We start from the raw sequence: 15,058 nt of genomic DNA on the forward strand, positions 1-15,058 counted from the left end.
ATCCCAGTTACCGCAAGACTCTCTAAGCAGACACAGCTCCCCGAACTCTATCCCAGAAGGAGATGGAAGGCTTCGCGCCGTTGACAATTTCAGGAGTTACGACGACGGTGTTCCACTTCTCCTTACCGTCGATAAAGAGTTGGTAGAGCAAGCTGCTACGCTCACCGTCTGCTCGATTCTCAATGGTTAATGATCCAAATTTGGAGTTGCCAGTGTTGATATATCTGTTTGTATTAGCAGTTGTGAGCTCCGATAGCGAGTAGGAGGACTTACTTGAGTTCCACGTCCTCCTCATCTGTTTGCTTGTATGTTGGGATGGGAGAGTAGAACTGATTCAGTGGGCTTGCTGAGAACTCATGCACAGTAACACTCTCGGGCCATTTGCTGTCCTTGGGAGGCGGGAAGGCGGTTGCGCCGAACTCGTGGCGGTCTCCGGATAAGACCACGACACCGTATCCTGCTACACCAGCATCCCACATGGCCTCCAAAATAGTGCGGCGCTCTTGGAGGAAACCTCCCCACGTGTCCTTGGTGTTGACACGCCAATTTTTAGTGAGCGGAACAGAGCTGGCGACGATTTTCCACTTGACACCTTGTGGTTCTGGACGACGCAGCCAGTACAGAAAGTCCTCTAGCTGGTCCTCGCCAAGCATGGTTTTGTTGACGCTTTCAAAGGGCTCGTTGTTCTTGGAGCGGTAGCTACGAGTGTCCATCAGGAAGAAGCTGGCAGGACCTTGGGCGAAAGAGAAGTATGTGGCTCCAGCACGGCTAACAGCACCTGCGGTTCCTGCTCTCTTGGCGCGGGGCGGGTTGACTTCTGTTTGGTAGTGGTGCCAAGGTTCGACGGCTGTCTTATAGACTCCGGTGGACTTGGCATCCCAGTCGTTGAGAATTTCATGATCATCAAGAACGTGAATCCAGCTCAAATTCTGACCTACTGGGGCCCAGTCTGACGAGGCGTACACCTGCCGATATTTCTGTCTGTAGTCTTCTACGTTACCTCCAAACAAATTCGGGACATCAATATAGATGAAGTCGCCCATGAACAACATGAACTGAGCTCCCAGAGAGGGAAGAACCTTGGCGAGATGCCTCATTCCCGGTATGGCCAGTGGATGGTCCAAGGGATTGTAGGGCAGTCTGGGAAGAATACACGAGGTAGCCAAGAAAGTGAATTTTCCATCGTGCAAGTCTGGCATGACACCTGGCTTTGGCGCACTCGTAAATTCGCCGGAGTGGTTGTTTGAGGTGGTCCACTCATATGTACGCTGTTTCGAGTGTGTCAGGGGGATGGTGACGGCGGCTGTATAGTCAGTCACGTTCGTGGTCCATCGAACGCCTCCAGCGGTTTGCCATAGTGGGTTGTCAAAGGGCGGCTGAGCATCCTTGATGTGCACCTGAACAGTAACAGGCATCTTGGACTGATCTGGCTCTCGGATCAGCAGTCGTGCTTCCGTGTCGGAAACATAGCCTATTCTTGCAAAGGACAAATCCTCGCTGGGATATTGCCAACGCGGTCTGTAGACGACATCGGTGATCATAGCCAGACATGCTGCATTGATCAAGAAGGTGATGAGGGAAGGCAATTTGCTTGCTGGGTTGGGCAGACCGTTGATGAGAGTTCTGATGGGCGTCGGGGCACGATCGACGAGGGAAACTGTCTCTTCGATGTCAACCTCTTCCTCTACAAGAACTTCATCTTCCTCGCCGCCGGCCACTTCATCCTCATTGAGTAGCTTATCTGTGACGGTAACGTCCACTTGGTCGACCAGAGCCACTTCTGGCTCCTTTATCCAGAGAGAGATGAAGGTCGGTACGTAGATGGCGAAAAGTGTATAGACGATATATACAGCAGGCTATTAACTCAATTAGTCACAGTTGCTCGGGTTGAAAGACTTCGGCGGTACAACTTACTGGCAAAGCAGCCTGGAAATGGAGAGTCAGTATACTCGGTTATAATAGGTTCAAGTGGTTGGTGAAGTAGACTTACCCAACGAAGAAAGAAATATGAAAGGATCCTGATGCCGGCGGAGGCGATGGACGCGCCTCTTCTTTGGTAGTCCATGGCGGTAGAACGCGAGGTGATCTCGCGGCGCAGTCCTCCAGCTGCTGCCTCGAACTTTGGGTTATGATTACGACTCATTTAAAGGGGATGCGAAGGAAGGGAGAGAAAGTCAAGGGCCAGAATGGCAAGTTGGCGAGGATCAAATCAAGGGGCGCCAATGGCTTGTATGGAAGTTCAAGATGAGTTCACATGTGAGGAGTTGGTTTTGTTTGTCAAGTGCTACAGTAATCTAGGCGACTGGGTGAAGTGGGCTGTTTGGTGTTGCAACTCGTCCCCGAAGCTCCTGGAGTGTCTGGAGCGTCAGGAGCGTCATCTGTGACGACAAGGGTACATCATGGGGAAATCATGGGCATGAGCTCCGTGTAATCTGCACTTTATAGTGGGGGGCAAGTAAGCAATTCACGCTGTTTGGCATGAATGATTGGGCCGATAAGACAGCCAGCCTATCAATATGCAAGCTGGAAGCAAGCCGGAAGGAAGCTGGGAGCAAGCTGGGAGCAAAGCTTCTGTTTCAACGCGCCGCAATTCATTGGAGACGCTAGATCGCGCGCTTGAGCACACTGCACTAGAGCAACACCCCCCAGGCGCCCCCCAAGCCTCCCCTAGGCCGCCACCCCCCTAAGTGCGTGCCGAGACACGCTAATAATAACAAACTGGAGCATTTTGGCCAGCTGTGCTTTATTCTGAAGCTTGAATCAAAAGCTGGGATTTACCATTCCCCGTGCCGATTCGACTCGCGTGGCAGCTTCAACCGCACCACTGAACCTGAACGGAACTCAACTGCACTGGACTGGACTCGACTCGCGACAAGCGTCCAAAGCCGAGCCATCCAAGAACAGCAAACACCATGAAGTCCGCACTCGTGTCAGTCGGCCTCTTGGCCTGGCTGATCTCCTTGGTCTCTGCCACCGCCCTGACATATAGACTTGGTGCCAACGAGAAGGCTTGCTTCTATGCCACCTCTCCCAAGGAGAACACCAAGATGGCATTCTACTTCGCCGTAAGGAGCCCCCTGTCGATCGCATGACACTGGTCGCTAACCCCGGGATCATCGCAGGTGCAATCAGGAGGATCTTTCGATCTTGACTACGAGGTCACAGGCCCGGAAGAGAAGATAGTTCTTAGCGGAGAAAAGGAGCGCCAGGGCGACTTTGTCTTCACTGCGCAAAGAGCTGGAGACTACAAATTCTGCTTCAACAACGACATGAGCACCTACACAGAAAAGATCGTCGACTTTGAGATTGCTGTCGAGGACGAAGTGCGAGCGCAGCTCCCCGCCAAGCAGGGCACAAGCCCCGAGCAGACTTCCGCCCTCGAGGAATCCATCTACAAGATCTCCGGACAGCTCTCCACAATCACACGCAACCAGAAGTACTTCAGAACGAGAGAGAACCGCAACTTCAGCACCGTCCGAAGCACAGAAAAGAGAATTGCCAACTTCAGCATGATCCAATGCGCCATGGTTATCTGCATGGGTGGTCTCCAGGTGTTCGTTGTTAGATTCTTCTTCCAGGTAAGCACCACGACCGCTATTGCGCTCTGGGTTAGTGATTGCTGACATTTCGTTCAACAGGGCGCCAGGAAGGGCTACGTGTGAACGACTATTATGTCGCATGGATTGGAGTCATTTAGCCGCGACGTAACCAAAATTATGCGTAGGAATTGGGTCTCTAAGCGGTATGACATGTATGTATCAAAAGGCCGCTCTAGAACATCCACGGGCGTTCTGGGCTGCTCTCAGACCATTTGGCTGGTATTTATGACAACAAACTTGCAATGCTTCGACGACAACATTTGCTCCCTGCCGATTACGATTCCATATCAGGTGGGGTTCGAACAGTGATCTAAACGCTCGAAATCCAGCGTCTTGTGACCCTCTGGGTCTCGGGTTTTGTAATGACCGTAATTGGATAATGAAGTTCGTTGAAGGTTGTTCAATCCAAGGTAGTCGCCTTGGACAGCAGTGAGCATCCAACAGACCTGTTCAAGGCTGACTCATGGTTCACTCCCTGGTGCGCCGCGGCCACACATAAGAACATGATCTCGACAGAAACACACAATTCCATGTGTTCAAGTAGAGTCCATCCTTTTTGCATTCGGATCATCTACCATCAGAGATCCGTATCAAGCTAAATGTGATCTGTTATGGAAGGTTAAACAATAAGAGGTCAAGGCACAGATAAAGTGGAGCCCCTCAAGCTCAGGCCCAAGCCACTTTTCTCCATTGCTCCCAGCCACGCCCCGAAAATAGGTGCACGTCAAGTCAACCAAGTCACGTCAAAAGCTAGCTCTTGTTGCCTGGTCTTGGTTTACAACAAGACGCTGCATGGTTTTTGCTCAAAGTTTCAGCAGTCAACATCATCATCGTCGTCACGCAACACCGCCATGGCATCCATAGCAGCGTCCTTGGCGCAAGCTCTCCCGAAACCGAGATACACCGGCGAAGATGAAGAACTTCCTGCTCATGCTCAGCAGCGCGGCCCCAGAATCGTTGGCCCAGGACAGATAGACGAGTCGCAAATTGTTTTAAGAAGGTCCGGACCCCCAGCATACGGGCAGAGGACAGGATGGCGACCCAGAGAACAAGAAGACTTTGGCGATGGAGGAGCGTTTCCTGAGATTCCCGTCGCCCAGTATCCTTTGGGCATGGGCCAGAAGGGCTCATCGACAAGCAATGCTCTTGCCATTCAGGTCAATGCCGACGGCAAGGTCAAATACGATGCTATCGCGAAGCAGGTGAGCTCAGCGGCCACATTCTATCGCTCCTCTAATCATGCTAACCCCGGTGGACACCAGGGACACCGTGAAAACAGAATTGTACATTCCTCCTTCAAGGACTTGATTCCGCTGCGACAACGCGCCGATGCGGGTGAGATCAATCTGGCCAAGCCAACCGAGGAGGAGATTGCAGAAACCAAGAATCGCACACAACAGGCTCTGGAGAAGCTGATCAGCGGTGCCGTCGCATCGCAAAAGCCAAAGAATGTCAACGCCGGCGGCAAGCGAGAAGCCACTTTTGTTAAATACACCCCCGCAAACCAGATGGGAGACAATTCAAAGAAGCAGGACCGCATCATGAAGATCATCGAGAGACAGCGCGACCCTATGGAGCCCCCAAAGTTCAAGCACAAGAAGATCCCCAGAGGACCGCCTAGTCCACCTCCGCCCATCATGCGTTCTCCCCCAAGGAAGTTGACCGCCCAGGATCAAGAAGACTGGAAGATCCCTCCGCCCATCAGTAATTGGAAGAACCCCAAGGGTTTCACTGTCCCACTCGACAAGAGACTGGCTGCAGACGGCCGAGGTCTTCAAGATGTCGCCATCAACGACAAGTTTGCGCAGGTGTCCGAGGCACTCTACATGGCGGATCGACATGCTCGCGAGGAGGTCAGACAGAGAGCTGTCATGCAGCAACGCCTCGCAGAGAAGGAGAAATCTCAAAAGGAAGAGAACCTCCGCATGCTCGCCCAGCAAGCTCGACAAGACCGTGCTGCGGCGGGCAGGCGGCGAGATTCAAGCGGGTCACGCGACTCTCGGGACTCGCGGTCCCGGTCTCGCAGTTACAGCTATTCAGACTCAGGTTCTGATAGCGAAGACTCCGAGATTCGTGCAAGAGAAAAAGCGCGACGGGAGAGGCAAAAGGAGGAAGAGCGTAAACTGCGGCAGTCCCGTATGGGTACCGAGAGGAGGATTCAAGTCATGGCACGTGAACAGAATCGTGACATATCTGAAAAGATTGCTCTTGGCTTAGCCAAGCCTACGCAGCAAGCCGAAACTATGTACGACTCCCGTCTGTTCAACCAATCGAGTGGTTTCGACAGCGGCATCAATGAGGACAACCCCTACGACAAGCCGCTATTCGCAGCACAAGATGCCATCAGCAGTATCTACCGTCCCCGTCAGAATGACGAGGATTACGAAGATGAAGCCGCCGGCGATCGGGAAATGGCCAAAATTCAGAAGTCCGCCCGCTACGGAGAGGTTCTCGGCAAAGGCACCTTCAAGGGGTCTGCTGACGCAGAGGCTCGTGACGGTCCTGTACAGTTCGAAAAGGACGGCGGTAATGATCCCTTCAACGTGGACAAATTCTTGGAGCAAGTCGACCAAAGCTCATCATCCAAGAGGGGCTACGGTCTTCAGGAAGAAGACTCGAGGCAGTCCAAACGTGCCAGGATGGACGAGGACGAGGACGAGGACGACGCCTAGTCGGCATTTACTTGTATTAAAATAAACCTGGTGATCTGAGAATCTAAAAAGGCCCTGAAAGCGCCAATCCTACCTTCCAATCTACAGACGTGTCTAATCTATTACACCCTAAGTTTGTGAATGGACTAAGTATTCGACTCATTCAATGGCTCCAAAAGTGACCATGCGGTTTACAGTCTTGACCTTTTGTTCGGGCTCCTGCGATGAGAAACTTGAACAAACAAGTATTCTCTGCTCGTCCAAGTTGCACTAGTGTGACGTACGCATGCACCTACAGAAGCATGTGCATATTCAAACATCAAAACAACAGCGCTTTTGCGACTTCGCAAACAGGGTATGAACTTCTTCTTCTTCTTCTTCTTCTGCCTTTTAAATTCGATGTGCCCAACGGTTCGGCTCCCATCTAATCTTTTCGAGCTCCCCGGTCGAGATGAAACACAATAATCAAATTCGGATTGTCGGATCTGGATGCCAAGATCAATGGCATACCCCAATCTCGCTCTGGGACGCGTAGTGTTTCCCCCGTCACCTCTTGCCGAGGGTCAAGGGCTTACCTCAGCTTTCGCTGAACCTGCAGTGGACTGGAGAGCGCAAAAGTGCATACGAATACCATTACGGGACATGACGACGTCCAGTGGATTCTCTCGAATAGTATAATGGAAAAGGTCTAGCGCCGGCTGTTGGTGGGCAGCTTTGAAGCTGGCCCATTGCCGAATCACGACATGAAGATTTGCGGCTCGTCCGACAAGTGATCAACGCTTAACGTTTGCGCTAGCCCTGCTCTGAATTCGTTCTGGAACAATTCAAGGTCCAACTCTCAAATGTCCCGAACCATTTTGTCTCGCAATGTTGCCGTTATGTCTCGACGCGTCGTCACCACAAGCTCTGCGGGTCCGCGGCTCCGTCGGCTAGAATCAAGCTTCTTTCGTGGGCGAACTGTTTCCTACGTTGAGCGGAACAGTTGGCCCAGCAAATGCGCAGACTAAGTCAGCGTCGTCGGATTGAAAAAGACCCCATTCTGCTTCAGTCGATTTCATTGCGAGCAATTGATTCAAGTTGCATTGAGGGCACAGGCTTTCAATCGACATGATGAGATAGTGAAGAGCACCATGTGAGTGGGGGTGTTTGATATTCAGGAGTATCACATTCCAGACACTCAGACATCCAAGGAGAATATCTATAGGCCGCCATACCTCCACAGCAAACAAAACCAATGCTTTCTTTGGATCGCACAACTCATATGATATGATCCTTTTCGTTATACCTTGTGGTTTGCTTGTTTATGCCTTATCAGACCTTTGATCAATTATTTGGCATCCACAAGACGCGTTGCGTATAAGCCCAGCCGGTATCATCGTCCCTCTTCCTTACCGTTCCTGGCAGTAAACGCAACTTACAACGCGTCAGCCTGGCTCCAGTTTTCGCACAAGCGCAACCCACTAACCTGACCAAGAACCTGGAGCTTTTGTAGGCGCAGCCATTGCCAAACAGAGGGTGTTAGTCAAGGGTGGAATAAACTTGATGCAATTGTGGTGTGTTTGAGTTGTCAAAGTCGATAAAATTGGTCGGGTAGCCACCCGCGGCCGTCGACCATAATGTCACTTACACCTTCAAAATCAGCAAGAAGCTCGTATTCCCAGGCAGCAGCATTTCAGAAAGCGAGCCTGCCACGCACCCAGCTCGGTTATACCCCATTTGAGTATTGGAAGGGTCCCAAACCGGTAATACCAGGGTCCAAGCGAACACCCGGTTCGATTAAGACCGGGAGAACTACCACCATTGTGGTTACAGCAGTCAATACTAGCCGCAGCCCTAAGGCACAGCGACTGACAGATGCAGTAGCGTCTGTTTATCCAAACGAAAAAGAGGACCGATACCGAGGTGACGAAGATATTAAAATGGGCTGGACCGATACATATAACAACGGAGCACGGTCGGCTGGTCCCAATTCTTTCCAAGTTCAAGACCAAAACGGTGCTGTCGAACTTGTATCTGGTCGACCACCTTCATACATAAGTGCAGACTTGCCGCCCAGAGACATGAAGGCGCAACACTCGAAATGGGATCCCCGTGGTTGGCGGAAGCGGACATGGGCAGGAATTGCAGCAGTCCTGATCATCGCTATAATTGCCGGAGTGGTCGCAGGAGTGTTGGTCGCCAAGGCCAATCGATACCCCGACTATAGCAAGTTGAGCTACTCGCTAGAGGATACATGTAAGCCAACATCCTGTACGACTTTCACTCGCACCTCGATACTGACACTGCTTTCAGACTCCGGGACGGATTTCTTTGACAACTTCGATTATTTTGAAGGATATGATCCCACCTCTGGTTTCGTGCACTACGTCCCCCAGGCGCGGGCCGAGTCACTCGTGAGCATTTGCCACACTCGCTTGTGCATCGATATCGTAAAACTAATGGTATGCTTTAGAACCTCACATATGCTTCCTCGAGCTCAGCTGTGCTCAGAGTGGATACGTCGGTCGGCAATACATCCAGCCCGGATGCATCGACCGGCCGCTTCTCGGTGCGCGTCACTTCCAAGACGCAATACGACAGTGGGCTCTTCATCTTCGATGTCAAGCACACACCGTACGGCTGCGGAACCTGGCCAGCGCTCTGGCTGTCCGACGTGGATAATTGGCCAACGAACGGCGAGATCGATGTCATGGAGGCCGTCAACCTGGCGACGGACGGTAACCAAATGACGCTGCACACGGACAGCGGTTGCGAAATGAACGTCAAGCGCAAGATGAGCGGCACGGCGCAGTACACGGACTGCAAAAATACGACCAACGACAATGCGGGCTGCGGCGTGTTGGGTTCGACGTCGAGCTACGGCAGCGGATTCAACTCGGACGGCGGCGGCGTCATGGCCATGGAGTGGCGCGACGAGGGCATCCGCATGTGGCAGTTTGCTCGCGACAGCATCCCCTCCGACATCACCAACAAGAGCCCGGATCCAAGCTCTTGGGGCACGGCCTCGGCCGACTTTCCCAACACCGACTGCTCCATTTCGAGCCACTTCACGAACCAGAGCATCATCGCCAACATCGACCTGTGCGGCGACTGGGCCGGCAACGTCTACGCGGACAGCGGGTGCCCGAGCGATTGTGAGACGTATGTGGCCAATTACCCTCAAGCGTTCACCAACGCGTACTGGGAGTTTGGTGCATTCCAGGTGTATAAGGCCTCTTCGTCGTCGAGCAAGAGAAGCTTGATTGCGGATATGCTCAAAATAAGATGAGCTGTGGCAGAGGTTCTCAAAACGGTGTCGGATTACATGTGGCGGTTGGCGATTGTCGTATTTATACCCTGGTAGCGCGGCGTTTTATGGGATTTGCAAGGGTGCTACATACGAACGATGCAGCAAGCCATTGGAGAGATATATAAATATCAAAAATATAGCTAGAGTATAATGATAGAGTATCATGCACGGGCTTTCCCAACAGCAGTAATGATTGAGGTGGGTTGGCTACAGACGCTTCAATCGCTTGAGAGCTTTGTACAAGAGGCCTGAATTAGATATACAATACTATTTCTTGTCGAAACTCTATTGAGTCTCAAGACCGTGGCTTCCACAGCCTTGGTTGGACTAATGCCTAGTGGAGATGTTTGTTGTCCCTCTCTATGTCTGAACCCTGAACGCCACGATGCTATGCAAAATCCATGTCTTGACCAGCGTTCATCCGCTTCCTACCGTTGGTGTGGAGGTCGCTGATCTATTTAAGAAACCCCCCTTACTGTACAATTCATCGTACATCAAACCAGCCCGTGAATCGTGCCAGGGACGTCACTTGAAACGCGCTTTCCGTACACTTCGTTACCATTCCCTGAACCCTCGCCCCTTCCTCCCTCCCTCTAGTCGTCAGTCGGAGGACTCCTCATGTACGCATCGATGGCGGCCGAGAACGCGGCAAACGCTGCACACCCACCGCCGACAGCCATGGGACCGCCTCCCCGCGCCAGGATGCCTCCGGTCAGGCATCCCGCGGCGACGCCGTTCGCCAGGTCGTTCTTGGCCCGGAGGCCCTCGATGCCGCACTCGATGCCGGCGAACAAGGCGCCCACCTTGCCGAAGTTCTTGGCCATGCCGTACGACCGCGTGCCCATGTCCTTGAAGCCGGTCGAGAGCTGCTGGCGGAGCGGCAGGGATGCGATCTCCTTTGGCGCGGCGCCCGGTGCACCGGGGACGTGGTAGGGGGTGTCGTAGGACATCTGGGGGTTGTGCCGACGCGTCAGGAGAGTGCGTCCTGGAAAGATGGGAACTCATGTGAAGGGGGGACGTGTCTGACGTACCGAAGCCATGAACATTCCGAACAGACCACCCATGCCGAAGCCCATCACTCCGGACATGACCGTCTTGCCGAAGCAGGACTCCATCATGTTGTTCATCTGCGAAGCTCACCCCAGTCAGCATCTGCGCGGGCCTCCCACATGGACTGCAGGGCAGGGAGTGGTCCTGGGGGGACGTACCATCTTGATGTTGGGGTCGTTTGGGTCCATACCGCCGCCGGCGGCAGCGCCGATGTTGCCTGGTAACGCGTTCATGATGTCGACGGTGTTTGAAGGAGTGATGCTGATCGTCGCATCCAGAACGCCCCTTCCTTACGCTTGGCCCTTAGAGCTTCCCTTATCGGCAGGGACCGGATGGCGATAATGGGAATTTATTTCTGCCGCATCTTACCGCCCTCTAGTGACGAAACCCGGGCCTCCGGCGCTGCCCCACATCCCTAGGCCGTGCCGGTGTATGCATGTATGTATGTATACATTCACCATATTGTCTTGCAGACGAGAAAGAAGAAACAAGACGAGCATTGCTAACAATCAAGTCCATACAGCAGTCCATCTGGTCATGTCCAATACATGTTATGGCCTACGTGGTGGTTGGTTGAAAAGTGACTCACATGCGACAAGGGGGGGTTTTTTTTTCCTCAAGCGTTTTATTCTTTTCTTATTTCTTTTCCATCATGGTTGGTGTGACGCTTAACATCTAGAAGACATGATGCGCATGACACGAACACATTCATCAAATATGTGCTGTGTAATGGTGATGAAGCATATGTCGTGGTCAGAATGCTCAGTTGTGGCATTCTTATGATCTCCTGTAACGATGCCCATCTTCACAGCAGTCACATGTTGTCAATGCTCTACTGCAGTTTCCAACGAACATCCTGCAGGATAGCAGATATATACGGCCCACGGTGATATGCGGCCAATATGATCCCAGTGGCAAGACACCATGAGGCCGGAGCGTCCGCTCCAAGTCTTCTTGTGATAGAGATCAGTCCACATTTGATATCCCGCCCCTGACCTCCTCCGTTATGTACGTTCTGAGACCAAATAAGGCATCAGTGTTGTTCTTTTTCACTATAGGCCTGTTCACGTTGGTCTCGTCAATGAGCTCGCACCGCGCACTGAACGGAAGACTGAATGAGAATCTTCGGTCACAATCCTCTCCTATATACATTGGCAGTATAATTACATTATTTAGACTGGCCCCCTTTTTCTCTTACAGAGAACTCACTAAAACAAGTCTTGCATACTAAAACTCAGTAAATCACACATCACCAGTGTCTACTGGCTTGGTTATCGCCACCGACTTGATATCAGACTATACGGCTGGTATCCCACTGTCATCACTACTAGAGTCTTGAGATTTTCGAAATTGTTACATATCTTAATATGTTTAAGTTCTGTAGTAAACGGCCAGAGATATCTAGCTATTCCATGTCGCTATTCTTGCATGAACCGTTACCCTGACCACGCCGATTTGCATGTTTGGTTCGTGGCAGAGATCATGGGTAACTGTTTAATTTTTGCTCTTCGACGATCACCACTAATTCTTCAAGCACCATTTGTTCAACGTTAGACATCAAAATCTCTCACAGAACCGCACTTACACAAGAAGCAGCAGAGGCAATATGCCCCCGCCGATCGACCTAAACACGATGCCACAGACGCGTGATGAGCGACCCCACAGCGACCGCATTACTCTCAACGTCGGCGGTCGTCGCTTCGACACTACCCGTGAGACACTCATGGGCGGTTCTACCTACTTCGCCGTCAGGCTATCAGAACAATGGCCGAGCGAGACAGACGAGGACGGATCGTACTTCGTTGACGCAAGCGACGATTTGTTCGAGCACATCCTGAGTTACCTCCGCACAGGAACGTTTCCTATTCTCTTCGACATGGACACGCTGAGATTCGACCTGGTCAAGTATTCGGCTCTGCTGGGCGAGGCTCGCTTCTTCGAGATTGGAGAGTTGGCCAAGTGGATCCAAGATCAGAAGTTCAAGAGCGTCGTTACGGTTACATACCAGGCGCAGTTCTTCGATGAGGTTAGACAGCGCAACGTCGCCAGCGGCAGCTTTACAGAGAAGATGTCAGGTGCCGCCAAGATCGAGACGCACCTCGAGAAGAGTGCCGAACTTGTCTACCGCTGCCCACGGGACCCTATGCACCATGGACAGAACGATTGCACCGAGCGTTGCTTGGAAAACGCGGGGAGGTCGAACGGATGGATGGAGAAACCAATATCCAAAGCGCTGGTGGTTTCAACCAGGGTCAACTTCAATTTCGAAGTTGCTAACAAAAGGTGAACAGCTGAGAGAGCCACCTACGCTGAGAAGGGGAAAAGTTGTTGTGAAAGTTTGACGGAATCGGAGAGAATTGTTTTAGGGGATCTATATTGGTCTGAGCAAGTCAGGCTTGTATAAAGTATCTGAGCTTCTTCACCAGCTCTCAACTATTATAATGACCCTATGGCACACAGTTGCTTTCTCTTGCATATGCTCCAGGGAACTTCATTTAGCCAGTAGTTGTATAGAAAGTCTCCCGCATCGAGCTTCTAGCCAGGGGTATAATGTTCTACCCCAGAGCGGGGGAAAGCCTCAAATGTAGATACCGTCAAGGAGCTGAGTACGATCTTTATATAAAGAGACTCGTTTCATATTCTTTGCTTACTTGGACATATTCACCAACAACATATGGTAATGCATATTCTGTATTAATAAAGCAGGAGGATAACGCGTGGCTTGTCCATGTCATGTCTCACACCTGAAGTTGTAACCAGTAACCACGACACATTGGTATTCCACTCGGGTGTGACTGACATCTTGTCTCGGCGACCTAGAAGTAGTAATTCTGTTTCCCAAGTAAAGAGCTCATAAGCTTCTTTGGGTGTAAGGAGGGGGAGCCGGTTCTCAAGTGATCAGGCAAGTTACAAAATAAAGTAGTTTTGGTGTGCCGGTCCTGAAGCCTACATGCTCTTGAGCACACATTTGCGAATCCGCGTTTACTGGTCGGGCGGATAGCAGGACCAGGAGCCATGGATATGGAGAAGCCAAGCCATGGAAACCACCGCGTTACTCGGAATATCATCATCTCTTCAGAAAAACTAATTATCCTCAATCAACTCCCCAGCCGCCCGCCTGATGACCCTCGCAGTCATGGCCGGCCGACTGACAAAAGGCGTATGGTCCGCGTCGCACTTCACAACCTCAAACCTATGTCCCTTCGCGCCCTCCAACATAGCCTCCTGCCAGGGCACCGAGATAGCATGATCATTCTCGGTTATGAGATATACGCCCGGGATATCCCGCCACGCCGCATACGTAGTCCGGCTCATGAAGGCCTTCCAGGCTTGACTCTGGAGCCTGGAGACGAGGTCCTGCTGCTGCTCGGGCGTGCACTCGTTGTAGAACCACTGCTTGGCGAGCTCTCTCTCGGCATAGCACAGATCGCCCTTGATGATGGTCGTCTTGGGGTTGATGGGCTTCCCGCCGGACTGTTCCCAGCAGTAGGTTCCGACGTCTAGAATGAAGCCCGCCAGGTACACAAGCTTGACTACACCGCCGGCAAGACCGTGTCCTTCCCGGTCTGCCCTGGCGAATCCCTTGCAGGCCTCGGAACCGACAGTCCCGCTGTAGGAGTGTGTGATGAGAACGATGTCGCGGCCCTCGCTGCTGTATTTAGACAGTACATCTCGGACCGCTTGAACATCTTCATCCCAGCTCTGTTGAGGCTGAACGTTTCTCAATTCAGTCCCGATAGTTGGAAAAGAAACCCCTTGAATCGTATAACCCTCTTTCTCAAGAAGAGTGCTCGTAGGTGCAAAGACCTCTGGCGTGTGCCAGCCCCCTGGTAGGAATACAAGAACAGGTTTGGCGCCCGGCATATTGTCTCAGAGCCGATCGTTGTCGAGCTTGCGGATTCTGCTGCATAGAATGCTCGGCGATGTCTCCGGACGAAAGACGGTTTCCATGCTGTCTAACGGCTGAGATGAATTGCCGTATCCCAAGGTTCAAAAAGAAATTGCAGCTCGTGGAGAATCCACAGTGGATGCAGGTTGCTGCACCCCCTCATGAGGCAGCTTGCCAGCGCCGTGATGATTGGTACGCTGTTCTGCACCAACCATGTACATGCATGCAGTACGACTCTCTAGTCATGCAGTTCTTCTATGCGCTACATTGATATCACAATAGTCTGACGATTGCAATCTTCGTGTGTACGTTGTAGTCGACTCACCAGTTCACTGATTGCAAATGTCGGTGGTTTGCTAAGTCATGATTTCTTGTTATTGTAGGATCCTCCTTTCTCTATGGTTACATGCATTCAGGTTGGCTTGCTGACAATGCTTTACTCAAACCCGTCCAGTTCCTGAATAACCATGCAATCCGAAAGCTCAGGTAATCTTCGAGTCGCGTCACGCTTGATTTCATGCTTGCCATTAGACGAGGATTGCGCCCAAACCAATGTGAGGACATGATCTTGTGAACCAAA

At 51.8% G+C, this 15,058-nt stretch overlaps 7 protein-coding genes across 7 annotated transcripts; 4 read left to right on the forward strand and 3 right to left on the reverse strand.

The window, feature by feature from the left end:
• Window positions 1-22: 22 nt before the first annotated feature.
• On the reverse strand, window positions 23-2,065 carry BKA67DRAFT_533927 (alkaline phosphatase family protein; the record flags this gene model as incomplete). The annotated part of the gene is made up of 4 exons (XM_046099779.1): window positions 23-224; window positions 274-1,856; window positions 1,915-1,926; window positions 1,991-2,065. 4 exons carry the CDS (start codon window positions 2,063-2,065, stop codon window positions 23-25), a joined length of 1,872 nt encoding a protein of 623 aa, XP_045959244.1.
• An 847-nt stretch (window positions 2,066-2,912) lies between these two features.
• On the forward strand, window positions 2,913-3,662 carry BKA67DRAFT_533928 (emp24/gp25L/p24 family/GOLD; the record flags this gene model as incomplete). Its single annotated transcript, XM_046099780.1, has 3 exons — window positions 2,913-3,065; window positions 3,123-3,578; window positions 3,639-3,662. The coding sequence occupies 3 exons, from the start codon at window positions 2,913-2,915 to the stop codon at window positions 3,660-3,662; spliced, it is 633 nt and encodes a 210-aa protein (XP_045959245.1).
• A 788-nt stretch (window positions 3,663-4,450) lies between these two features.
• Window positions 4,451-6,271, forward strand: BKA67DRAFT_515795 (SKIP/SNW domain-containing protein; the record flags this gene model as incomplete). The annotated part of the gene is made up of 2 exons (XM_046097755.1): window positions 4,451-4,801; window positions 4,862-6,271. 2 exons carry the CDS (start codon window positions 4,451-4,453, stop codon window positions 6,269-6,271), a joined length of 1,761 nt encoding a protein of 586 aa, XP_045959246.1.
• A 2,039-nt stretch (window positions 6,272-8,310) lies between these two features.
• Window positions 8,311-9,518, forward strand: BKA67DRAFT_516085 (concanavalin A-like lectin/glucanase domain-containing protein; the record flags this gene model as incomplete). Its single annotated transcript, XM_046097782.1, has 3 exons — window positions 8,311-8,485; window positions 8,543-8,643; window positions 8,703-9,518. 3 exons carry the CDS (start codon window positions 8,311-8,313, stop codon window positions 9,516-9,518), a joined length of 1,092 nt encoding a protein of 363 aa, XP_045959247.1.
• Window positions 9,519-10,132: 614 nt separating this feature from the next.
• BKA67DRAFT_656952 (Tim17/Tim22/Tim23/Pmp24 family-domain-containing protein) lies at window positions 10,133-11,002 on the reverse strand (the record flags this gene model as incomplete). The annotated part of the gene is made up of 4 exons (XM_046107030.1): window positions 10,133-10,489; window positions 10,571-10,666; window positions 10,748-10,874; window positions 10,959-11,002. 4 exons carry the CDS (start codon window positions 11,000-11,002, stop codon window positions 10,133-10,135), a joined length of 624 nt encoding a protein of 207 aa, XP_045959248.1.
• A 1,193-nt stretch (window positions 11,003-12,195) lies between these two features.
• On the forward strand, window positions 12,196-13,003 carry BKA67DRAFT_644546 (BTB/POZ protein; the record flags this gene model as incomplete). The annotated part of the gene is made up of 1 exon (XM_046105850.1): window positions 12,196-13,003. One exon carries the CDS (start codon window positions 12,196-12,198, stop codon window positions 12,874-12,876), a length of 681 nt encoding a protein of 226 aa, XP_045959249.1. The 3' UTR covers window positions 12,877-13,003.
• Window positions 13,004-13,673: 670 nt separating this feature from the next.
• BKA67DRAFT_656954 (Alpha/beta hydrolase fold-1) lies at window positions 13,674-14,453 on the reverse strand (the record flags this gene model as incomplete). The annotated part of the gene is made up of 1 exon (XM_046107031.1): window positions 13,674-14,453. The coding sequence occupies one exon, from the start codon at window positions 14,451-14,453 to the stop codon at window positions 13,674-13,676; it is 780 nt and encodes a 259-aa protein (XP_045959250.1).
• Window positions 14,454-15,058: the final 605 nt, after the last annotated feature.

This window comes from Truncatella angustata, assembly GCF_020726525.1.
Source record: "Truncatella angustata strain MPI-SDFR-AT-0073 chromosome Unknown BKA67scaffold_3, whole genome shotgun sequence".
In the NCBI taxonomy this organism is placed as follows: Eukaryota; Fungi; Ascomycota; class Sordariomycetes; order Amphisphaeriales; family Sporocadaceae; genus Truncatella; species Truncatella angustata.